At 44.9% G+C, this 26,211-nt stretch overlaps 1 protein-coding gene across 1 annotated transcript in view; it reads left to right on the top strand.

The window, feature by feature from the left end:
• CMTR1 (cap methyltransferase 1) overlaps nt 1–26,211 on the top strand; it is a 2,799,821-nt gene that overhangs the window by 1,340,848 nt on the left and 1,432,762 nt on the right. Inside the window, exon 11 of the mRNA XM_044060367.1 lies at nt 5,915–6,011. Within this exon, the coding sequence (XP_043916302.1) occupies nt 5,915–6,011 (97 nt within the window). The remainder of the gene's footprint in view (nt 1–5,914; nt 6,012–26,211) is intronic.

Genomic DNA, 26,211 nt, shown 5'->3' with positions numbered 1-26,211 from the left:
AAAAAAAAAAAATTCAGCACCTCAGGATAAGTCCTACCTTACAAAGGAGTTCCAGTAGACGCTATGGTGGTGGCTGCAGCCAAAAAGGAGATGTCGGAGTCTTCTTCGTCTGTCCATCCGCCTAATAAAGATTCTAGGGCGATGGATAGATATGGGAAGCGCATTTTTAGTTCAGCGGCTTTTTCCATGCGGTCCCTGAACTATTTGACCCATTTTACACGTCTGCAGAGGGATCTAGTCAAAGAGTTGGGAGATACCCTCCAGGGTGCTACAGATGCAGCTGTCTCAGAGAAAGTGACAGCGCAACTTAATACCCTAACATCGATTGTTAACTCGTCCATGAGGCTGATTTCCCTCGCGGTCGAAGGTTCGAGTAGGGCAGCAGCTTCAGCGATTGCTCTTCAGACAATCCTGGATGCGCCTATGCTCCTTGCGGAAGCCTTCAAGTCTTCCTTTACAAGCGCCCCATTTGACGGTGCCACTCTTTTTGGCCCCAAGGTAAAGGAGACCCTTACCGGTGTGAACAAGAGGGAAAGACTCTGTCTGCTGTCGGAGTCCGTTTTCCACCCCAACCAGACCGTACCCCAAAGGGCAACAGCGGTGGGAAAATGTGGTTTCAAAACCCCAAGGGTCTTTCTCAGGCACACAGGGTGATGCCCTCTAGAGGCAGAGGAGGGGCAGAGGTGGAAGACGCCGCCCTGGCGGCAGAGGGGTCCGCAACATCAAGGTGACAGGGAAACACTCCTGGTAAACCTTTCCAGCACTCCTGAGAGGAGGCCCGACTGTCCTGCTCTGGAGGCAGTCGGGGTAAACAGCTTTATACCCTCAGGCCTGGCAAGATATAACTACAGACAAGTGGGTAAAAAGCGTAGTTACCAGAGGTTACTCCATACCCTTCCTATCCTATCCCATTCCAAAGAAAAGACTCCCAGATGTACCGCCCCATCTGCGAGAGCCAGCAGCTTTAGAAATTTCAAAGCTGCTAGAAAAAAGAGTCATCCAGCCAGTCCCAGCGGACCAGCAAGGATTCGGGACTTACTCAAGGTTCTTTTCAGTTCCAAAGAAACAAGGGACTGGAAGCCGATTGTAGACCTAAGCTACCTCAATACTTTCGTCAAGAAAGAAAAGTTCGAATGGTCACGCTTCAATCGATCCTTCCATTCTTACAGAAGGACGAGTGGATGTGCTCAATAGATCTAGAGGATGCATACTACCACATCAAAATGGCCAGGGCATCCAGAGATCATTGCGCCGGCTGGGAGCCAGTCACTTTCAATTTCGAGCCCTGCCCTTTGGTCTGACCTCAGCCCCAGGGTCTTCACCAAATGTATGGCAGTGGTAGCGTCTCACTTGAGACGCCAGGGATTCAGGTGTTTCCGTATCTGGACGACTGGCTCCTTTCGCCACCACCCGGCCAACTACTGCAGGCCAGAGACTATGTTCTTCAACTGTGTGTTCACCTAGGATCTCCGTAAATTTCGGAAAATCCTTACTTCAGTCATCACAAAATATATTGATGATAGGAGCAGAGTTAAACAGACGTCAATTAATTCTCAAGCTTCACCCAGAAAGTATATTGTGACTGGAGACTCACATCGTCTTCTACTCTTGTCAAGGAAATCTCCTGCAAAACTAGTACTGAAGGTGTTGGGCCTCATGTCAGCCTCCCTTATTGCAATTCCCCTGGGAAGGCTGCACATGAGAGTCCTACAATGGCTACTGTTTGCTCAATGGTCATTTCAACAACTACCTCTAACACACGAGATTCTTATAACAAAGACTTGCAAAACAGATCTAAACTGGTGGCTTCAAACGTGCAACCTTTCCCAGGGGAGGCCGTTTGTGCTACCCACGCCTACAATTACGGTGACCACGGACGCTTCCCTGATAGGGTGGGGGGGCATCTTTCAGGGACAGACAGTCCAAGGCGAATGGACCAATTTGGAGTACAATCTGCACATCAATGTTCTAGAGTTGAGGGCAGTGTTTCTAGCGTTGCAACACTTTGCTCCCCTTCTTCCTCTAGGGACTATTGCAGTTCAGACGGACAACATGTCGGTAGTCTGGTACATAAACAAACAAGGGGGAACCAAGTCCTATCAACTATGCAGAGAGGCCATGAGAATTTGGCAGTGGGCGGAGTCCACGGTCGCTTTCTAATAACAGCGCACATCCCGGGTCATCCAACGTCATACCCCACAGGCTGATCAGACTAATTCTGTTACCGCACGATTGGCCTCTAAAACACTCAGTGGCGAAAAGGATTTTTCGCGTGGGGCCAGCCTTCCTGCCACCTGTTTGCGCCTCCAATGAATGCCAAATGCAGGAGCTACTTTGCCCTATTACGCCCTCCAGGGGCAGTCCCCAGGGACGCACTGGTTTCTGATTGGCCCCGGGACTCCTATCGCATTTCCCCATTTCCTCTGATCTCGAAGTTTCTCCAGAAAGCCACGAACCTACACAGCACGATAATCCTCCTTGCTCCATTCTGGCCTCGTCAACTTTGGTTTCCTTCCAGAAAATACACTGCATTCGGGGACCCTGGATTCTGGACCCAGAGCCAGATCTATTGACTCACTCGTCAGGGGTTCCCCATCCCGCTCCTGTCACTCCATCTAGCAGCTTGGCTGCTCCAATTCCCAACTTAGCCAGGTCTGATCTTTGTCACCAGCAGTCCAGGATATATTAGTGGCTTCGCATAAAGCTTCCACTACTAAAACATATACTAGCAAATGGAAGCGGTTTGTATTCTGGGCGAATACACACCATGTTGATCCTTTATAGCTCCTTTGAATAAGATATTAGAGTTCTTAACAGACTTTTTCATCAGGGTGCTTCTCCTGCTACTCTAAGAGTTCAATTGGCTGCCATTTGATTTCCATGTGGAAGAATGTGGAGCTCCTATTATGGCTCACAGACTTTGTAAAGCCTTTTAAAAGGAGTTTTCATATTAGACCACCGGTCAGATCTCCTACGTCACCTTGGAGTCTAAACTTGTTGCTATCTAAATTAATGTTGCCCCCTTTTGAACCTGCCTCTTCTTGCCCATTAAAATTTTTGTCCTGGAAAACTCTCTTTCTGGTAGCCATTACTTCTGCTAGGCAGTGTCTGACCTTCAGGCTCTCTCCATCAAGCACCCTTATTTGATCTTTCACTCTGACAGAGTTTCTCTTCGAACCAATTCATCCTTCCTCCCTAAAGTGTGTTCTATTAACAATAATAATCAGTCCATTGAATTACGCACTTTCTTCAAAAGCCGCTTCAACAGAATGGAGTATATGTTACACAAATTGGATGTTCACAGACAGCTAAGGTTTTATTTGGATAGAACAAAAGATCACAGGAAAACAGATCAACTCTTTGTGGCTTTTGCTGATAGCAGGAAAGGACTTGCAGTTACCAAAAGAACTCTTTCTAAGTGGTTAACGGATTGTATAATCTATGTCTCACGATTCTGCAAATCAACCCCTTTTACACAAACCCAAAGGACATTCCACAAGGTCAATATCTACGTCTTTGGCTCATGCAGCTCGCCTACCTCTGGATGCTATTTGTGCGGCTGCTACCTGGTCTAAGCCACATACATTTATTTCTCATTATAAAGTAGACAAGGTTTCTAGGGACAGGGCAACCTTTGGTTCCACTGTGCTCAAGAACGACCCCCCGTGAGTTCCTCAGGATCAAGGAGCTAGGGACGCTACCCATGTGTAAGAACAAACGGCGAGATTGAACACTATCACATATAGAAGTTATGTCCTTACCATAACGTTCCATGTGGAGTGTTCATCTCGCCTTTGTTCTTACAGTCCCACCCTCCCACCCTTAGGAAGAACGTTCTTTGATGCCTGGCCAGAAGCATTTTTGCTACTGTTATTATTCTGTGTACATAGTTGGTATACACATATATTTTTATATGTGTCTGTTTATATATGTATAGGTGTATAGCATGAATGTGCTATTATGTAGATTGGTTTGTTTGCAAACTAGATCTGAGGTAAAGGCAGAGGGGGATTGTGGGTATTAGATTGTCTCGAGCTTCTTCTCGATGCAGAGCTTGCAAGAGGCCGGCACGGAGCCGAGGATCGGCTCCGAACCCATGTGTAAGAACAAAGGCGAGATGAACACTCCACATGGAACGTTATGGTAAGGACATAACTTCTATTTTTATATGTTGCTTGCAAGTGTCCTTCTTTCCCAAATATCTTGTTGGCTTCTTCAGTCAGTTAGTGTTTTTTTTTTTTTTTTTTTAATGTGGCAAGTATAACATTTGTATGTATACATTTTTGTATGCCTTTCATTTGAGTTTGTTCAACAACCGGGAATTGTGCTTTCTCTGAATTGGATTTTAATTCCACTGTATCTGCTAGTTCAGATGCAGTGAACATTAACTTTCCAAAATAAAATTCATGTCCTGGGGGGGGGCGTCAAGTTTGTCTGCCTGATATATATATAATTTGTGAGCCTTGGTATAAGACATTGTGAAGCACATTGCTGACGATCCTTTTGATTTACTTCTTGGGAATATGGTTTTTCTGTAGTTGGCTACTTTTGTTTATTCTTTTAATCAAATTCACTCGAGTCAGAGTAAGTAAAATGACTAATAGTTTACTTTGAAAATCCTTGTAGTCTTTTGTTTTAAGGACCATTACAATGGTTAAACTACAATCATTTGTCTGAGCTACAATGATTCTGTCAGTCAGTCCCTTGTTATTAGTGAGAATGTTGCAATACGTCTGATGAAGTAGTCTCCCTTCTACCTCCGTCAGCCTTATGGTTGCTTTGGTGGCTCAGATATTGAATTACAGTGATGTTGTAACGGACAGCCTGATTCATACACAGGCTTCTTCCTTTCTGGATGAGATTAATATTAGTTAACTTTGTAAGTAAAGTTATTATTTTCAGACTTGACCTGGCCAGGAAGATAAAGGTAAATGGACATTTTAGTGTAATGCATCAATCAGCTAGTTTTTGGGAGGTGGGAGGAAACTGAAGCAGATGTAGAAAACCACCTAAACACAAGGAATGCATACAGACTCCACACTGACAGTGACTGAGAGTCAGGGTGTTGAACCCCATTACCTTGAAACTGCGAGGCAGTAACCACAACACTAAGTCTTCTTGCTCCTTAGTCAGTTCATCATTGTTTTGGAATAGTAGGTAAGTTGTATGTAATATTAGGGTGGTTCTTGCCAGCATCCTTAATACACTGAATAGAGGAGTATTAGAATTATAGTATTCTCCACTGAACACATACTATTTTTGTCAACTCTTGGCCTGCCTGATGGCTCCACAACCGTTACACATATGGCCCAACTAAGTATCCTTATGTAGGTTAGAGTTCTTTAACCCATTGTTTTGTGCTCGGGTGCTTTATCAGCCAATTTGTTCACCTTGTGGCAAGAGGTGGGTGGTAGAGGACAGGCCACCTTTTAGGTTTGACAGAGTGGCTTACTTTCCTGTGAGGAATTCCCTGCCCATCTGCAGTGGCACTCGTAAACAGCAGTCAGTTTTTCCTGCTGCAGGAAGTGCATCTCCACACACATTGAGTTCCCCATTCAGCCAATACACGTCCTGTAGTGCTTGCTTGGTAGGCACATGGTCCATAGGTGTAACAATCAGTACTCCCACTAGGTCTCACCCAAGCAGCAAGCCAGATCCCCCCCCCCCCCCCCCTTGGATAGGCAAGTTAGTTACATTTACTTGGTCCCATTCTCCCAGTCCTTTTTCTTCTAAAGCTTGAGCCTATAGTTAAACTCTGGTTATCTGGGTCATAATCAAGGCTTTATCCTTCTGTCAGGTGATGGCTTAGATCTTGTGTGCAGATCACGTTCAGATTGAATAAATACACTGGTGAATGTGAAATTTGTGTATGTTTTTGAACACTGTGAGAGATACGTTGTCTTTACCTTTGCAGGGTTTCTCTGTCGAAGGACAGGAAAACATACAAGAGATCCTCAGTAAGCAGCTTCTGTTGTGTCAATTCCTAATGGCACTGAGTGTTGTTCGAACAGGTAATTTTGTCATGTTTTGCTTACCTGTGTTTCATGTCTTTTAATTATAACTGCATGCATGTCAGTTAACTTTTGTCAGCATACTTCCACACAAACATTTCTGTGTGTATGTTCAGTGTGAATATGATAATATGGCTTATAACATGTAAAATATTTAAACCTCATGTGTGTCTTCTGTTTCGGAGCTGAACCCACAAAGTAATAGAAAGTTAAATGAATTTCCTAAGGCTACACTGAGGCACAGATGTAACATTTATGTTTAGAAAACAACATGGATATTATTAATGGTGCATATGCTGGAGAATCTGCCAAGAGAAATACTATGTCGTAGGGCCAGTTCACCTCTTTTAGCGTAGTGAAGACAAGTTAAATGGCAGTGATATGGTTTGCAGGCATGCCTTAGTGTTCCTTCACCATCAACTTAATGCCGTATGTAGGGATATTTAGAATTATTAAAATATATCTGAAGCATTCTTTGCATATAGTGGTCTGATGGAATGGAGTAGTAATTCAGATGTTCATCATAACGATCACTTCTGCAGTATCCTTAGCTATATGGGTTATATCCTGTCAAGGATATAACAGCCAGCTGGTTTACAAAATTTCATGGCACCTTCCATGTGCCTAAATTGTCAGCCAGCTTGAGCCGAACTGACTAAAAGAAAAGTTTGCCAAGCCCTTTAGAGCTTTACTGCCTCCAAGGAATTTGTGCTTTTGAGGCTCAATGATTGGCTTGTGCTGTTCCTTTGTTGAGCAAATAAGTTCCCTTTGTGGGGGGGGGGACTTCCATTTAATAATTTTGTTTGTCATTAATACTTTCCTCTTCAGGAAAGTTATTTTAAAACTAGGGGTTTATGTTTTAACAGACTCACAAGACTGTACTGTACTTCTAAATGTGAGTGCTCTATTTTCTTGTTAGTTTCAGAGTTGTTTAAAGAAACCGAAAACCATTTTTCTGTGGAGAAATTTTGTTTATTTTACTTTGTGTGTCTGGTAAAGTGTTTAATGTGCTTTTGCTGTGTTTGTCTGTAAAAAAGTGACTTTTAAAGACTTATTGTTTTTACCAGCATTTGCTGCTTGTTTTCCTTGGAGAAAGGGGCACCACTTTCAACTTGAACATGGAACAATCTGTTAGTCCCACAGATGGTCCTTCTTCCAGCCATAAGAAGAAAAAGTTAATCAAACAGTATTTGCCATTACAGCAGGCTAGCAATTTGCCTTAGCCACTGGTGGATGACTGTGCTTTGACCATTAGTTGTACCTCACACCACTCATCTTTTTACCCCAAATCCCTCTAGTGTAGCATCTTCAGCCATTATGGACAGGGGGTTAGCCACGTCCTCTGTGGCTGTTAGTGTCCCCTTATTGGGCAAGGTACAGCCAGTCTTATTGGTCCTTGGAGAAGGAACAGGAAAGGCTTACCTTTTTTGTCAGAATGTTGTGCCCATCCTTTTTTTTTTTTTTAATTAAGAAACGTCTTTATTAAATTATCGGGTATGACACAGGCCATATTGCATTTGTATAAATTGACACTAAACCATAGAGACAGTCTCATTTGCAAACATCATACATTCCAAACCGTGCCGACAAAACTGCAGCTGCAAACATTATACATCACTTTTAATGTATCCAGTCATTGTTAGTCAGCCATTACATAGCTCTTTCATATCCTGCCTTCTTTTAAACCTCATTCCGCCTCTGCATGTATTGATCCCACAATTCCCATGTTTTTCATATGTAATTTGCTCCTGTCCTTTTTTAAGATCCCAGTTCTAGTTGTTTTATCTCTGTTACAGTCGTCACTACTTCTAGTAAAGTTGGTTTAACTTTGATTTCCATTTTCTAATAATTGCTTTTTTGGCAGCCATTGTAATTAGACTCAGCAAGGCCTTACTATGTCTAGGCAATTCTGAGTTTATATCATAGCTCAAAAAATTAATTTCCCTAGTCACTCCAACTTGCCCACCCAGCATCTCCAACAGAGCAGTCTGTAGGCAATCTTTACAGTCTACCAACTAATTATACTCCCAGAAAATATGTTCCCAGTTACCCCTTCTTGCCCCATCACACCTCCAACATTTGCTGTCAACCTGAGGAAAAATTCTCTGAAGTCTGCTTAGGGTATAAAAATACCCATGTAAGCACTTCCAGGCAAAGATCCAAAATATTCTAGGTTTTGTTTCACATTTGGGAGACATACATATATCATCCCATTGTTTCTTTGTGAATTGCTTATCTAATATCTCTTCCTAGTCCATTCTAACCTCATCTGATTAATTCTTATAGTTATCATGCAATATTTTATATGCTGTACTAATTATTCCCTTCTTTATGTCAACTTCCATTCTAGATGATACTAAAAACATTAGGAGTGCTGGTCTTTTGTTTAGGACCCCCCTGTTTCTTTCACTTTGCCTGTACTGTGATAGCAATCCTTGATATGGAAGGCATTCTTTAGTCTGCAGTCCAAGTAAGTTCTTGGCATTGTCCCATTCTATTACCTTTCCCTTTCTAGTTATTTGCTCTCAGTACCTTGGTTCCTTTACCAGTTTTCTCCAATATATTCTTGCCCACTCTTGCCTGTTGTCTGCATCCCTAGTCATCCCTATCGGCAGCAGAATCTCCTTTCTCCATTCCTGTGTTAGCTTAGATGATGTTCTTCGTGTTTCACTGTTGAAGTCATCATATTTGGGTTATCTGCATGCAGGTAGCCCTCAAGTCGGCCTGAATACCAGAGTCTTGGGATTTCTACATCGGATGCTGTTGCTTCTTCCATGATGTCAGGTCGTCAGGGGTATAAAACATGCAGCCGACGCCATTACATCAGTCTTTCTTACCGTGCAGTGTCTGAAGCAGAAGCAGCTCGCAAGTGCCGGTCGGCCGCCTCCTGAAATTTTCGTTTTTAGAGTTTCAGACCTGAAGTCTTCTAAAAGATAAGTAGCCCGTTGGGGATCCTTTTTTCTTGCTCTAACCGATGTCAGAAAAAAATTAATAATTGTCTTGCCTGTGGAAAGCGAATACCTCACAGAGATTTTCATTCTTACTGCATCACCTGTTTAGGGCCAGACCACAACGTTCCTTGCTATCGGTTCTGTGCTTTGTTCAAAGCCCAAACTATTCGTCATCGTGCTATTTTTGTTGCTAAATTCTTTCGCTCTAGATCTCCGTATTCCGAAATGGCTTTGATAAGCCATCTGACTACGGATCTTCTGAAAAAACATAAGGATAAAGACAGAGACAAACCACATATGTCCAAAACTGCCTACGACACTTCTGCTAAGCTAGTCACCAGTCCACCGGTACTCAATGAGGTGCTTTTGCAGCCCCTGATACCCACTTCTACAGATTCGCAGGCCTCTACTGAGACCCATTCGGAGTCCGGTATGCCGCGAGATGCTTCTTCAACTATGGAACCTGCGGATGTCTCTACCTTGGATGGGTCCGGAGCCACTGTGCAGGTACTGGCTTCTGAAAGTGCAGGCCTTCCAATTTTCAAATTAAACCGACAACTTCATTTCAAACCAAAAATACCGAATTTCTCAGGCCTAGAATTCACACTAAGCCTAGGAAACCGATGACCAAAGTGCATTCTCAGGCCCACATGCCACAGAAACAAATGCTTAGAATAGCTGAAGACCTTATTACTTTAATTAGGGGAAGTCAGAGCTCAGATGGCTTAGTGGTAACTTGCTGTGGTGTGCAGAGTCCTGGGTTCAAGACTTGAAAGGGATGGTTATTTTCCTTCCCCCTCAAAAAGACCAAGAACTGGTTTTCCTTCTGATTCTTCAGATCATGAGTCTGATAACTCTGACAGTTCTGATTACCAGCACATACCCTTATCTACCTGTGAGGAATTTGATGCAGAGGATTCCATTCCCTCTGCTTCCCCACCAGAAGATTTTTCTTTTGGTGAAACCCTGCATACCCTTAGACGGCATTTCCGCTGGGAATGCCAGGACTACTCACAGTCCAAAAAGAGGCTCAGAGAATTTTTAAACTTGCCTCAGCACAGGCCTCTAGCTATCCCTCCTGTTCTGGAAATTGTAGATGTCTTCTTGGAATCCAGCCTTATCCCTGATACTTTGCTCCCAGGAAACCTGACTGGTACTACAGAGTACCTGACTCCCACAAGTCACTTGGTCTGTTCTCAGAAGGCATGCTTGGCTTAAGGAACAAGCCTTGCCAGACCATGTCAAAGCAAAATTACTAGATGCACTATTAAACCAAGAACGTCTATTTGGCAATAAAGCAGAAGTCGTCCTCAAAAGGATGGCGGAAAAATCTAAATCTATGCAAACTGTTAAAGATTTCCTACAAGTACAGCCACCTAGATTCAGCAGGCATTGGCCTTCAAAAAAAACTGGTGTTTTCCAGTCCCTCCCAGACCTTCTCAGTCCAAACCCAGGGGCAGCAGACCACCAAAACTATAGTCTCAGGGTATGCACAGATCTAAGCAATGGAGTGCTCCCACCTCTAAAACTGGGAGTAATAAGCTGCCATCCTATGGTAAAATCTCACAATGACTTATCCTTAACTCTTCCAAGCCTTGCTCAAGTACTTGCACGTTTAGGAGGAAAACTTGCCCTGCGTGCAAAAAACTGGGAGCACATTACCCAGGACAGATGTGTCTTAAACATTGTTTCCCAGGGGTACAGATTCCACTTCCACTCACTGCCAATCCCAAGCGGATGGCTAGACCTCCCCCAAACCAGTGGGCAGAGGCCCAAAAGCAAGCACTTTCTCTTGTCAGTATCAATGCAATTCACCCTGTCCCAGCAGAGCCAAGTGGACAAGGTTTTTATTCCAGACTGTTTCCTAGTACCCAGAAAAGAATACTCTTGGCGCCCTGTCCTGGATCTGTCTATTCTCAACACTTTCCTGGTGGTTCCAAAATTCAAAATGCTTACTCTCCAACAGCTGCTTCCTATGCTAGCCAAGGACTCAGTGGCTAGCCACACTAGACTTAAAAGAAGCTTATCTGCACATCCCCATAAGGGAATCTTGCAGGAAATATCTATGTTTCAGAACAGGCTCATTACACTATCAGTTCTCTGCACTTCCCTTTGGCTTATCTACTGGGCCCAGGGTATTCAAAAAATGCCTAGTTCCAGCAATTGCATATTGCAGGCAGAGAAGAATTCAAATTTATACATACTTGGACGATTGCCTAATTAAGCGGACAGTCAGGAATTGCTACTGCAGCACCTGACATTTGTAAAGAGACTTCTAACTTCACTGGGGTACACCATCAACGAAAAGAAGTCACATCTGGTACCCAGCCAACAGATTGTATTCCTGGTAGCAAGCTTGAACACAACTTCCCAGATGGCATTCCTCATTCCAGAAAAACAAATTTATTTGACAAACTACGTCAATCTACTGGCCACCAAAACTCCGCTCTCTGCAAGAAAAATACTGTAAGCCCTAGGGTTCATGGCCTCTTGCATTCTACTAATTCTGTATGCAAGACTGCATATGAGGAAACTTCAGTGGTACTTAAAAAAGTCTCTGGTGTCAACAATCTCAGGACCTGGAAACAATGATTCCTATCATTCCTTACCTAAGGACAGAGTTCCTTTGGTGGGTAGAGGCCTGCTACCACAACAAGGTACTCCCTTTCACTCTACCCTTTGCCACCCAAACCCTAACAACAGACACATCAGACTATGCGTGGGGTGGGGGCTCACATGGCAGGACAATGCATTCAAGGTAAATGGAGCCCAAAGCAAATGCACCTGCATATCAGTCAAAAAGAAATGTTAGCTGTACAGAATGCTCTGACATCCTTCAAATGCCTTATTCTTCCAGGGCAACTATTGGTAAAGACAGACAACACCACAGTTATGTGGTACATAAGCAGGGGAGAACCCGTTCCTACCCATTCTGCAGATTAGCCATGGCTCTGTGGAATACAACCTTGAGCAGCCCAAGTGCACCTGCAAGCTCAATTCCTGCCAGGCAAACTAAATTCACTGGCAGACTTGAGCAGAAATCTAATGGACCCACACAAGTAGAAACTGGAACCCAAAATATTCAAGCTTTTGAGGCACGGGGGGTGGGGGGGGGGCACCAGAGGTGGACCTGTTTGCTTCCCCTCAGAACTATCAATTGAGCAAATATTGCACCAGAACTCCCCACAGCCAAGCATGGAAAGTGGATGCCCTGCCCTTTACATGGTAAAACCTCTCAATTTATGCCTTTCCCCCTCTGCCCCTCCTCTCGAAGGTTCTACTAAAGATCAAACAGGACAAGCCAAGGACAATCCTGATTGCACCAGACTGGCCATGTCAGCACTGGTACCCACTTTTGTGCAGTCTGACAGTAGTGCCACCATGGCACCTGCCTCAGACCCCTTCCCTGCTGTCCCAGCAGGAGGGCCAGATTTTGCATCCCCCATTCAAGACCCTGAACCTAGCAGCCTGGCTCATCCCGTGAACTCATCACCAGCAACCCTCACTAAACAGGTACTGGATGTCATCTTGAGGCAAGGAGGCCTAGTACTAGAAAATCCTATTCGGAAAAGTGGAAAAGATACTGTTCTTGGAGCCAGTCTCAGGGAATGGACACAACTGTGCCCAGCTTAACTCATGTACTAGATTACTTAACAGAAATGCTCCACAAAGGCCTATCCTTCTCTTCAATTAAGATTCATGCCTCTGCCATCTCAGCTCATTATAATACTGAGCCACCCCTCTTCTCTCTTCCTCTGGTCAAACAATTCTGAGAGGAGCCAAAAATTTAAGACCTCCCAGGAGAGCTCCCACTCCAGCCTGGGACCTTAACTTTGTATTGGAAAAGCTCACGCTTCCACCCTTTGAACCTGCTGCTACAGCAGAGTTACAATTCCTCTCCTGGAAAACAGCTTTACTTCTAGCCATCACTTCATCAAGAAGAGTGAATTGCAGACGCTTATGGCCGTGGAACCCTTCATTATCTTCCATGCGGACAGTGTTTCCCTCAGGACTAATCCATCATTTATGGTCAGGGTGGTGTCTAGTGTGGCTTTAAACCAATCCATTAATTTGCCAACTTTTTTCCCTAATCCTCAGAATAAAGGGGAAAGGATCCTGCACTCCCTAGACGTGTACAGGCAGCTTAGGTTCTATCTGGGCAGGACTAAGCCTTTCAGAAAATCTGACCAGCTGCTAGTCAGCTTTGCTTCAGGGGCAGAGGGCAAGGCCATTTCAAAGCAAACCATTTCTAAATGGATAGCACACTGCATCCATTTCTGCTACAAACACCATGGAAAAACTACCCCACAGGGGATCAGAACACATTCCATTAGGGCTACATCAACCTCTACAGCATTTCTCAGGGGAGTCCCTACCAGGGACATCCTGGAAGCTGCAACCTGGACCTCTGTACAAACTTTCACCAACATTACCACCTACCTATATTTTCTAAATCCAGAGCTGGATTTACCACAGCAGTCAACAGGGCCTGCGTGCCAGCCCTAATGCTTCTTGACTGCCTCCACCCATCCTCAGCTTTGGGAGTCAACCCAAATGTGATGACTGCAACAGTGAAACATGAAGAACATAGTACAGTTGTGTACACTTACCATAAATGTAGATGTTCAAGTGTATTCACTGTTGCAGTCCTGGTTACCCTCCCTCCAGCCCCCGACTTCTTTTTACTTCTACCTATCCTTTTTGTTTGGCATGTCTTATATCATTGGTATTTGCTTTTTGCTGGGGGTGTTCCACACCATGTAATTGCTTCCTATTTTGGGGGCTCCTGACATCTGGGGCAAGAAAAACTGATGTAATGGCGTCTGCTGCATGTTTTATACCACTGACGACCTGACATCATGGAAGAAGCGATAGCATCCCACGCACAAATCCCAAGACTTTGGTATTCAGGCCGACTGAGGGCTACCTGCAGGCAGATAACCCAAATGTGTTGGCTGCAACAGTGAATACACTCGAACATCTACATTTATGGTAAGTTACACAACTGTACTTTCTTTGTGTTTCACTATTGCAGTCATCACCTGTGGGTTATCCCTGCTGTGGTAGTCCTCAGCTGGCCCGAATACCATAGTCAATGTTTTTCTGCGTCTGCTTGTTAACTGATGTCAGGTTGTCAGTGCTGTAAAGCAAGGTAGCCAACATCATTACATCAGTCTTTCTTGCCGTGGAGTCCGTAGCTTCAGCAGTGTGCCAGTCAGTCGCTACCAGAGCTCAAATTACAGCTGAAAGCATCTAAAGCTAAGTATCCCATTGGGGATCCTTTTTTCTTGCACTAACCAATGTCCGAAAAAGTTAACAATTGTCTCGCCTGTTGAAAACATATCCCACACCGAGACTTCCATTCATACTACGTCACTTGTTTAGGCCCAGACCACGATGTCCCACATTGTCTTCACATTCTGAAATGGCTTCTGTCAGACAGCAATCCCTAGACATTCCGGAAAATCGTAGAGATAAAGGCAGAGACAGACTACACAAGGCTAAGCCTTCCGACGACGCTACTGGTAAGCAGATTGTCAGTTCTCCGGAATTCAGTGAGGTGCTTTCGCAGCCCTTGATGCCCAGTATGATATATACTTAGGTCTCTACCGAGACCCTTTCTGAGTCCAGTATGCTGCAGAAATCTTTTCTTCCGAGCCTTTGGTTGCCTCTGCCTCGGTTGGGTCTGGCGCTGCTATGCAAGCCCTGGCTTCCAAGGAGGCCTTTCGCACTACTGATTCTAGACAAAAAATGATGTCCTCTCATCCGACTACCGCTTCTCTCAGACAGATGGATACTCTTAGGCCTAGACGCCAGGCCACTCCTAGAAAATCTACTTCTAGTCACCATCTTACTCCAGCTCCACCAGCCCAAACCCAAATGCTTAAGATGGCAGAGAATCTTATCTCCCTTATCAGGGGGTGTCAGGCCAGACACCCTTCTCCTGAAATAATGACAGAGCAGAATTTGGCGGAATCTGATTATTCAGATTTTGAAGAGGAACAACAACCTCTGGCTGCTTATGAGGATTCAGATGCAGAGGAATCCATTCCTTCTGCCTCCCCACCAGAAGACCTTTTTTTGGGGAAAACCCTTCACACCCTCAGGGAACATTTCCACTGGGAATCACAGGACTTCCCTCAGTCTAAGAAAAGATTTAGAGAGTTTCTGGACCTGCCCCAGCGCAGACCCCTGGCCATCCCCCCTTTCTTAGAAGTGGTGGATGATGTTTTCCATTAATCCAGCTTAGCCCCTGATGCCCTCCCACCTGCTCCCAGTAAACCTGACAGGTATTACAGAGTACTGGATTCTCACAAATACTTGTACAGAAATCCTGCTGCAGAACTGGAAGTCATTACACAGGGACCTAAAGGAGCTAAGGCTAGTTCTGCAAAGAATACTATTTTTTCTGACAAGGAATCCTGAGCTCTGGACAGATGAGGTAAAAAAGTATACACCTCTGCAACCTTAGCTATCAGAGCACTCAACTGTCAGTTCTATATGTTAAAATTTCAACAACACACTTTGGAACTTTTAAAGCAAAAGATTTCTACCTTTCCAGACTATGCCAATTCGAAAGATTTAGCAGATTTACTGCACTCTACTTGTCAAGTGACCAAACACTCTTTGCACTGTGGATATGATGCATTAGAAGCCTCAAGCAGGGCAGCAGTGTCAAGACTTGTCATTAGGAGACATGCATGGTTGAAGGAACAACCTCTCCCTGATCATGTCAAGTCTAAATGAATTGATGCACCCTTGGATAAGGACCTTGTTTGGAGTAAAAGCAGAAGACGTGCTTAAAAAGATGGAAGACAAAGCAAAATCTATGCAAACAGTGAAAGATTTCTTTCAGGTTCAACCTCCTAGGTTCAGCAGGAATTTCCCCTCTAAGCACTGGTCCTTTCATGCACTTAGTAGACAGGGGTAAAGTAAGCCTCTCAGGGACAGACAACCCAGGCCCCTATTCCAGGGACAGCAAAGAACCAGATAGTGGACCACTTCTGCCCCAAAGGCAGGGAGTTCTAAGCCATCCTTCTATGGCAAAATCTTTCAATGCCTCCCTCTCCCCCCTCTGCCCTCCTTTCACTCACCAAAAGCTAGGAGGAAAAAAATTGGCTTTCTGTAACAAAAGACCAATGGGTCTTAAAGATAATTTTTCAGGGATACAAATTCTCTTTCAACAAACTCCCAATTCCAAGAGGGTACCCAGACTTGCCTCCAGATCAGTGGGCAGAGGCATTGAATCAAGTCCAAGCTCTCATTTCCCAGGGGGCAATAGAACTTGTTCCCACAGATCAAACAGGCAAAGGCTTTTATTCCAGACTATTCCTTGTTCCCTGAAAAGAGGGCACTTGGCGCCCCATCCTGGATCTATCCATTCTGAACACCTCACTGATCGTCCCCAAATTCAACATGCTAACTTTGCACTAGCTGCTGCCTATGCTGACAGAAAATGCATAGTTAATGACCCTAGACCTAAAAGATGCCTACCTCCACATCCCCATAAGGGAATCCTGCAGGAAATTCCTGTGCTTCAGAGCAGGCTCACAACACTTTCAGCTCTCTGCTCTACCCTTTGGCTTATCTACTGCTCCCAGGGTATTCACCAAATGCTTAGCCCCAGCCATAGCATTTTGCAGACAGAGAAATATTCAGATTTACCCTTATCTGGACAACTGCCTTATTCAGGCAGAGTGCAAAGAAAAGCTGCTCCAGGACCTTCTCTTTGTGAAAACTCTTCTAACTTCCTTAGGGTTTGTGACACCTGTGCCCTGGCCCAGCAATCAAGGAGCCTCAGTCCTCACCACTAACACCAGAGAGGTCATCTCATATAAGAGGAAAGGATAAATACACACAGTAAAGTACAATTTCCCTTAAGTGCACACCGAGATCACAGTCAGTCTGGGGCTGGTTGCTCCCTTGCTCCCCAGGTTCCCAATAAGACTCCCCACTGGTACAGCTACAGGGTCCAGATATCAGCCTAGCTGGCAAGCTAACCTCCAGTACCCTCTCTGTCCAACCAGTGCTTCGTGTCCCTGCCCAAGTAGCTGACACACACACACTTTGAGATAAGTATTTATACAACTTCCCAGACACTCCTCGGAAAGGCCGACACAGATTCTCCAGCTGTGCCCCTTTACCTAGACTGTACGGTAGTAATTACTGCCACCACCAGCTAATAATTATCAGCTAACCAAAGGCCCTTAAAATGGTATCTAGTTATTACTGTGCAATATTATTATCCAGTGGTAGTGTAACTTAAGCAATCAAGGCTTATTGGAAGGGCTTAGTACATGATCACTTATAAGCATGCAGTGTACTCTGTAGCCTAAATTATCTCTACATAAACCAGCCAAAGTTAAAAGGTTTTAAAAATATTTAATAATAAATACTAGAAACACAAGACAATACTACTACACCACAGTGCTATTTAAGAGTTCAGTGATCACACAGAAACTTAAAAGAATTCTGTAGTACAGTTCTGACATAACAGAAAAACACTTAGTCTAATCTTTATAGTCCTAGCTATTTCTACATAGTCCTAGCTATTTCTACAAGAAAACACACTTCTAAGATAACTTACTCAAGACAACAGGCAGTGCTGTGGGTTAGATATCAAGACAAAAATGCTCAATAATCTCTGGTTCACACTGTTTAAATTGAAACTGCAGTTCTGCTAAACATTACATCATCTTTTACAACTTACCAGTTCCCAGGCCACACAGAAACTGCATTTACATTATTTTACACTTAGAGCAATAAAGGACATTCCACATGTAAATTCTGGTCATTAACTTTAGCGTTAAAACAATAGGCCGGAAGCCTTCATCTAGCAGGATCAGAGCTGAATTGTAAAACATCAAAGGCAGTGATGAAATAATTTTAATTTCAAAGAACAGATGTGAAATGCTTGACTTAGTGTTCCTTACAGCAGATGGCAATGTTGCTACAATCTTGAAGTTCAACATTTTAGTATTTTCTTTAATTTAAGAAACAAGCCTGTATTTTGCATTTATATTTACAAATGCTAGAATTATGTATCAAAGTCTATTTGGCTAAGCTGACAGCCTTCACCCATCTCTACCCAGTCTTTACACCCCCCCCCCCGGAGAACTCAAGCTAGTTTTTCAAATGACCCTTGAGAAACGCCGTTTGAGAGGGTTAGGTTTATCTGAGTATACCTCACCCCATTCCCTCTCTTGAGAGCCCATCAGCATTGGGATTGCTAACCCCACTATGTTGCTGCACTGACGCACATGCTTGCAACCCCAGGCTCCATCTTAGTAACTTGGCATTTTCCTGACTGGCTTTGTTTATTGGGGGAGGTTAGCCTAATGGTTAACGTGTTTGCCTTACATAGACAAGGTGCAGGGTTTGAGTCTCACAGGGGATAATTCGCTAGGCTTAAACTGGCTCGCAAGGGCAATTAGCCTGGTACTAATCTATGAACTTAATCTATGAACCATGTTAGAGGGTTGTGATCTGTCATTACAGTGAATTTTCTTCCATACAGATAAGGCTGAAGTTTCTGCAATGCCCACACTATGGCTAGACATTCATTTTCTACTGCTGCATAGTATTCCTCCCCGGGTTGGAGCCTACAACTGAGATAAACCACTGGGTGCTCTTCTCCCTCTGAAGAAATCTGGCTAAGTACATTCCCACCCCATGGTTCGAAGCATCTACTTGCACAACAAATTCTTTGTTGTAATCTGGACTGGCTAACACAGGGATTCCTCCCAAAGCTTCTTTAAGCTTCTGGAATGCCTGCTCACATGCTGGGGTCCACACTACCTTGTCTGGCTTGTTCTTCCTTCTCAGGTCTGTGAGGGGAGCAGCTATGGTACTATAACTGGGGACGAACTTTCTGTAGTACCCTGTTGTCCCTAAGAATGCCTTCACCTGCTTTTAAGTAACAGGTGCTCGCCATGCATGCCTGAATAGCTTCCACTTTGGCAGGTTCTGGCCTTATCTTACCATTCCCCACTCTATGTCCTAGGTAGGAGACCACTGCCATACCCACCTGACATTTGCTCGGCTTAATGGTCAGCCCTGCCCTCTGTAGTTTGCCCAGCACCTCCCTGACATGCTGAAGGTGCTCTGGGCAGGAATGGTTGTAGATGGCGATATAATCTAGGTAAGCAAGGGCAAACCCTCCTGCTCCTACTAGGATATTATCTACCAGCCTCTGGAAAGTTGCTGGGGCATTCTTCATTCCAAAGGGCATCTTTGTGAACTCATACAAGCCAAAAGGAGTCACAAAGGCTGACTTCTCTCTAGCACTGGGAGTCAAGGGCACCTGCCGGTAACCCTTGGTAAGATCAATGGTTGTAAGATACTTAGCCCCTCCCAGCTGCTCTAGGGCCTCATCTGTCCTAGGCATGGGGTAAGCATCCGACTCTGTGTGACTATTTAATTTCCTGTAGTCCACACAGAACCTGTTGCTGCCATCCTTCTTTGGCACCAGCACCACTGGGGAGGCCCAGGGACTGTTGGACTCTTGAATCACCCCTAGTTCCAACATCTCCTGTACCTCCTCCCTCAGGGTCTGTCTGACTCTCTCAGGTACCCTATAAGGGGCCTGCCTAATAGACCTTTGGGGTCCTGTATCCACCTGGTGCTGCACCAGGTGGATGCACCCTGGTTTCCCAGTTAACATGTCCCCAAATTCCTGCAACACCGCTCGGATTTCTCAAACCTGGGTAGGAGATAGCTGCTGGGACATTGCTACCCCTTTCACTGAGGTGTCAGCCTGAGCCTCACTGAGGAGACCAGTCACCAGATCTCCCACAGACTCCTCCTGCAATCCACTGCAAATGCTCGGCAAAGGGCCTCCCTGTCATGGTAAGGTTTTATCATGTTAACATGGTACAATTTGTGCCCCGGCAGTCTGCCTAGCAGTTCCACCATGTAGTTAATATCACTTACCTTTCTTACCACCTTGTATGGACCCTCCCAATCTGCTTGCAGCTTGTTGTGTCTGGCAGGAATGAGAATCATTACCTGCTGCCCCACAGCATACTCTCTAGCTCAAGCATTCCTGTCATACCACACCTTTTTCTGTTGTTGGGCTTCTGCAAGTTTCACCTGGGCCAAGCCCATGAGTTCCCTGAGCCTTGTCCTGAGGTTTAGGACGTATGCCACAACAGACTCCTTGTGAGACTCGCACTCACCTTCCCACTCATCTCAAATTAAATCTAGAGGTCCCCTCACCCTATGCCCATACAGCAACTCAAAGGGTGAAAGAAACTGGATTCCTGGGGAACCTCTGTAAGCAAACAACAGATGGGGGAAATATTTGTCCCACTCCCTCTTAAACTGATCTGCAAAAGCCCGTAGCATGGCCTTGATTGTAGAGTTTAACCTCTCAGCAAGACTGTTAGTCTGGGGATGGTAGGGGGTGGTCTTCATGTGCTTCACCCCACAGGACTTCCACAGACAAGCCAGCAGGTCTGACATGAAATTGGCACCTCTGTCAGTATTTCTTTTGGGAAACCCACCCAGTGGAAAATCTCTAACAGAGCATTTGCCACCTTCTCTGCCTCATTGGAGGACAAAGCCACTGCCTCAGAGTATCGTGTAGCGTAATCCACTACCACTAGGATATACTTTCTCCCTGTGGAACTTGGTGTACTCAGAGGACCCAAAATATCCATAGCTACCCTCTGAATTGGCTCCTCAATCACGGGCAAAGGCATCAAAGGAGCTCTCACCTTGTCTACCTTTTGGCACTGCTCACAGGTCTTGCAGTACCCTGTTACATCTCTGGAAATTCCAGGCCAATAGAAGTTCTGCATAATACGGCTCTTCATACATTTTATGCCTATATGACCTGCAAGTGGAATATCATGGGCTATGACTAGAAGCGCCAGATGATAGGCTCTAGGCACTACGAGATGCTGTACTGTCTCACCTTCTAGCCCTCCCTCACGGGTCCACTCTCTGTACAGTAACCTTTTGTCCCAGTATACAGATTCCCCCTTCCCTTGAGGATCAGGTGCTTCGCTAGCTACCTGCCTCAGGCCTTGCAGTGTAGGGTCTGAGAGCTGAGCCTGTCTCAACTCTCTCCTTGTAACCCTTCCCAGCTCCCCTTCCACAGCAAGTCTGGCATCCTCTGACAGTGGTGCCTCACTGTCAGCCTGGGTACTACTACTCACCTCTATCTTTGCATTCACTCTGTCCAAGGGACCATCAGTACCAACAAGCAGCTGTGGCTCACCTTCAGTTTCACTGCTACAGAGTAGCTCCCTCCCTGAAGTAACCACCTCACCAGTCCTGGCTGCAAGTATGCAGTCTGTCTGGGTCTCCCCCAAGCTGCCAGACCCACAAGCTTGTCTCCTAGCCACACTGCATGTAACTGCATAAGTGCATGGTACTGCCTCATCCAAATCCTTCCCTCTCAGGACATCTGCAGGATGGTTGTTGCGTACCCCTGTTGTTTCAAGACAACCTACGATTGCCATTTTGTCTTTTCCACTTACTGGCTCTCTCATCTTTGGTTCCCCACTTTGCCTCCGTGGATACCTATATGCCACATGGCCCCACTGGTTGCATTCAAAACATATATACCTAGCTCCTAGACATGTACTTGGTCTAGTGACTTCCCCTGCTACTGGCAGATTCTGTTGTGGCAGTCTATGCTGCCCACCATGGGTTCTCTTAGACCCATGAGCAGTACTGGGGGTCCCCTTCCTTTGCAGGGCTGCCCTGCTGGCCAGGTATAGGTCTGCATTCTTCCCCAACTCATCTGAAGTAGCACATTGTCTGTCAGCTAACCAGATCCTCATGTCCTCAGGCAAAGTGGTAAGGGCTTGTTCCCTCACCAAAAGGTCTGCCAGCCCTTCAAAAGTGGTGACCTGACATCCACTCACCCAACTATGAAAATAAGTGCTCAGTTCAGCAACATATTCCCACACACTTTCAGCTGCCTTGCGTCTGTGCTCACAAAACTTTTTCCTATACATTTCAGGTGTTAGCTTAAAACATTCTAAAAGGCATTTTTTTTACAGCAGTATAATCAAAACATACAATGTCAGGCATTTTAGCCAATGCATTTACAGCTTTACCATGGAGTAAGGGGTTCAGGAACCATACCCAGAGCCTTTGGTCAACACTATAATGTTTGCATACCCTCTTAAACATATGAATGAAACTATCAGACTTATCCCCCTCTTTAAATTGCTGAAGTAATTTACTGACCTGTTGTGCTTCTGGGGTCCAGTTACTCCTTTTGCCGTTACCTCCATGACTCTGGCGAAGAGTCAGCATTTCCCTCTCATGCCTCCTCTAATGCTCCTTTTCTTCGTCTTCTATCGCCAAACGTCTGGCCTCTAACTCAAGTCTCTTTAGCTCCAGCTGGAGTTTTAAGTCCACTGCAGAAAGGTTGAGCTGTCCATTCTCTGAGGATATTGTATCTCCACTGCCGGTCTGATTGTCCTCCTGGATGCTGTTTTCTGATGCAGCTGTAACCAATGCTGCAATCAGGCCTGCCTTAGTCAGGTTTCCATGCACCAGTCCCCTAGCCTTGCACATCTCCACCAGCTGGCTCCTTGTCAGCTTTCCATACTCCACTGCTCACATGCTGCCTGCTCACCCTGACTAACTAACCTAACAAAAGAAATAAAACAATTGTGAGCTGAACTCTGAGTATTCACTGTGTGGTCTTTTAGAGTACAAAACACTTTTAGAGATCACTGTACATAAGCTACAGGATTCACTTTACCCACACCACTACAAGCCAATAAGTATTTGCCATCCAATTAATGTGTGATGTGGATATTCCACTAATGCCCACCAGTTAGTATGTGTAGTGGATATCTTATCCCATCCACTGCCACCAATTAGTGTGAGGTGGATATCCCAACCACTCCCACCAATTAATATGTGATGCCTGTGCCCTGGCCCAGCAATTAAGGAGCCTCAATCCTCACCACTAACACCAGAGGGGGTGTCTCATATAAGAGAAAGGATAACAAATACACACAGTGAAGTGCAATTTCGCTTAAGTGCACACAGAGGTCACAGTCAGTCTGGGGCTGGTTGCTCCCTTGCTCCCCAGGTCCCCAATAGGACTCCCCACTGGCACATCTATAGGGTCCAGATCTCAGCCTAGCTGGCAAGCTAACCTCCAGTACCCTCTCTGTCCAACCAATGCTTCATGTCCCTGCCCAAGTAGCTGACACACACACACGCACACACACACACACACACACACACACACACACACACACACACACACACACACACACACACACACACTTTGAGTATTTATACAACTTCAGTCACTCCTGGGAAAGGTTGACACAGATTCTCCATCTGTGCCCCTTTACCCAGACTATACAGTAGTTATTATTGCCACCACCAGCTAATAATTATCAGCTACCTAAAGGCCCTTAAAAGGTTGTCCAATTATTACTGTGCAATATTATTATCCAATAGTAGTGTAACTTAAGCAATCAAGGTTTATTGGAAGGGCTCATTACAAAATCACTTGTAAGCATGCAGTGTAGTCTAGAGCTTAATTATCTCTATATAAACCAGCCACAGTTAAAAGATTTTTAAAAATATTTAATAATAAATACTAGAAACACAAGACAATACTACTACACCACAGTGCTATTCAAGAGTTCAGTGATCACACAGAAACTTAAAATAATTCAGTAGTACAGTTCTGACATAACAGAAAAAACACTTAGTCTGATCTTTATAGTCCTAGCTATTTCTACAAGAAAACACACTTCTAAGATAACTTACGTAAGACAACAGGCAGTTCTGTAGGTTGGATATCAAGACAAAAATGCTCAATCATCTCTGGTTCTCACTGTTTAAATTGAAACTGCAGTTCTGCTAAACATTACATCTTTTGCACCTTCCTGGTTCCCAGGCCAGACGCAAACTGCATGTACATTCTTTTACACTTAGAGCAATAAAGGACATTCCACATGTAAATTCTGGTCATTAACTTTAGCCTTAAAACAATAGGCAGGAAGCTTTCATCAAGATGGACCGGAGGCGAATTGTAAAACATCAAAGGCAATGATTAAATAATTTTAATTTCAAAGAACAGATGTGAAATGCTTGACTTAGTTTTCCTTACAGCAGATGGCAATGTTGCTACAATCTTGAAGTTCAACATTTTAGTATTTTCTTTCATTTAAGAAACAAGCCTGTATTTTGCATTTATATTTACAAATGCCAGAATTATGTATCAAATTCTATTTGGCTAGGCTGGCAGCCTTCACCCATCTCTACCCAATCTTCACAGGGTTCACCACCAATGAAAAGAAATCAACTCAAACACCCTCCAGGAGTATCATTTTCCTGGGAGCACTGCTGGACACAGCATCCCAAATGGCCTTCCTATCCCTAGAAAAGCAGAGCTGTCTGCCTCTCTACTTTAACCAGCTGGCTTCCAGAAGTCTTCTCATACCAAGGAAGTTCCTGCAAGCCTTTGGGATACATGGCATCTTGCATCCTTCTATTTCCTCTGGCCAGGCTTCACATGAGAAAACTACAGCTGCATCTAAAGAACCTTTGGTGTCAGCACTCTCAGCCTCTTGAGACCTCTCTCCCTCTGATCCCCTGTATGAGGGCCGAGTTTCTCTTGTGGGCAGGGGCCTGTGCCAAAAACAAGGGTGTTCTCTTCACCCCCTGCCCTACTGGGCATGCCATCATCACCGACACCTCAGACATTGCTTGGGGTGCTCACCTAGCAGGCAGGTGCACCCAAGGCTTTTTGGATGCCCAGCACCTTCTCTTACACATCAACCAGAAGGAAATGATGGCAGTACAAAAGGCTGCAATATCCTTCAAGGCCAGGGATTCTCGTTATTAAAACAGACAACACCACTGTAATGTGGTACATCAACAAACAGGGAGGGAGCCAATCTTACCCTATGTGCAGGCTAGCCATGAACCTCTGGCTGACAGCCTCCTCCATTGGATTACACCTAATAGCCCAATACCTACCAGGGATCAACAACTCCCTGGCAGACCACTTAAGCATAATCTTACTGGGCCCTCACGAATGGCATCTCCACAGAAAAATCTTTTTGCTAGTCACTCAGGAGTGGGGAACTCCGGAGATGGATCTCTCTGCTTCGCACCTCAAACACCAGTTAGAAAATTTCTGTCCCAGGGATATCACCGCCTAGCATGGAAGATGGATGCCTTGATCTTCCCCTGGAACTCCTTCTTTGTGTATGCATTCCCCCTCTGCCTCTTATTTCCAAGGTACTGATCAAGATGAGAGAGGAGAGACCAAAGGCCATCCTCATTGCTCCAGATTGACCCAGGCAGCATTGGTATCCCTTACTGCACAGCCTGACATCACAGCCTCCCAGGCAGCTTCCCCTGATCTCAGATCTCTTGACTCAGGTGGGGGATGCTGCATCTGGACTTGCAGACTCTCAAACTGTCAGCATGGCTTATAGTCTAAAAGAAAACATGGGGCCCCTGTTAAAGAAACAGGTCCTAGACATTATCACAGAGGCCAGAAGGCCCAACACCAGAAAATCTTGCACAGGGAAATGGAAGGATTCTGCTCCTGGAACAAGTCCGGAGGGGGCAGTTCCTGACAACCCTCCATCCCTCTTATCCTGGACTATCTAGCTGAGTTACTCAATAGTGGCCTGTCCTCTTCTATTGAAATCCATGCTTCAGCCATTTCAGCTCGTTTCGATACAGACCCGCCCTGTTCTCACATCCTTTGATTAAATAATTCCTCAGAGGGGTTTCCAATATCAGATGCCCCAGCAGGTCACCCACGCCAACCTGCATCCTGAATTATGTTTTGGAAAAATTAACCTTACCACCCTTTGAACCTGCTGCTTCAGCAGAACTGAAATATCTCTCCTGGAAGACTGCTTTCCTACTAGCTATCACCTCAGCCAGAAAGGTTTCAGAACTTCAAGCATTTATAGCCATTGAACACTTCATCATTTTCAATGCAGACAGGGTTTTCCTGAGGACTAACCCCTCCTTTATGCCCAAGGGTGGTATCTAATGTGACTCTCAACCAGGCCATACATCTACCTACCTTCTTCCCTAACCGTCAAAACAAGGGGAAAGAATTCTGCACTCACTAGTGTGCACAAACAGCTCAGATACTACCTAGACCATACCAAAGCCTTCAGGAAAACACACCAACGTCTTGTCAGATTTACTCCAGGGGCAGAGGGGAAGCCCATCTCCAAGCAAACCATTTCCAAATGGATATCACACTGCATCCATTTCTGCTACAGATT

This window comes from Protopterus annectens, chromosome 1.part0 (assembly GCF_019279795.1).
Source record: "Protopterus annectens isolate FY-2018-M chromosome 1.part0, PAN1.0, whole genome shotgun sequence".
NCBI lineage: Eukaryota > Metazoa > Chordata > Ceratodontiformes > Protopteridae > Protopterus > Protopterus annectens.
This window is presented reverse-complemented; position numbering and strand designations above follow the sequence as displayed.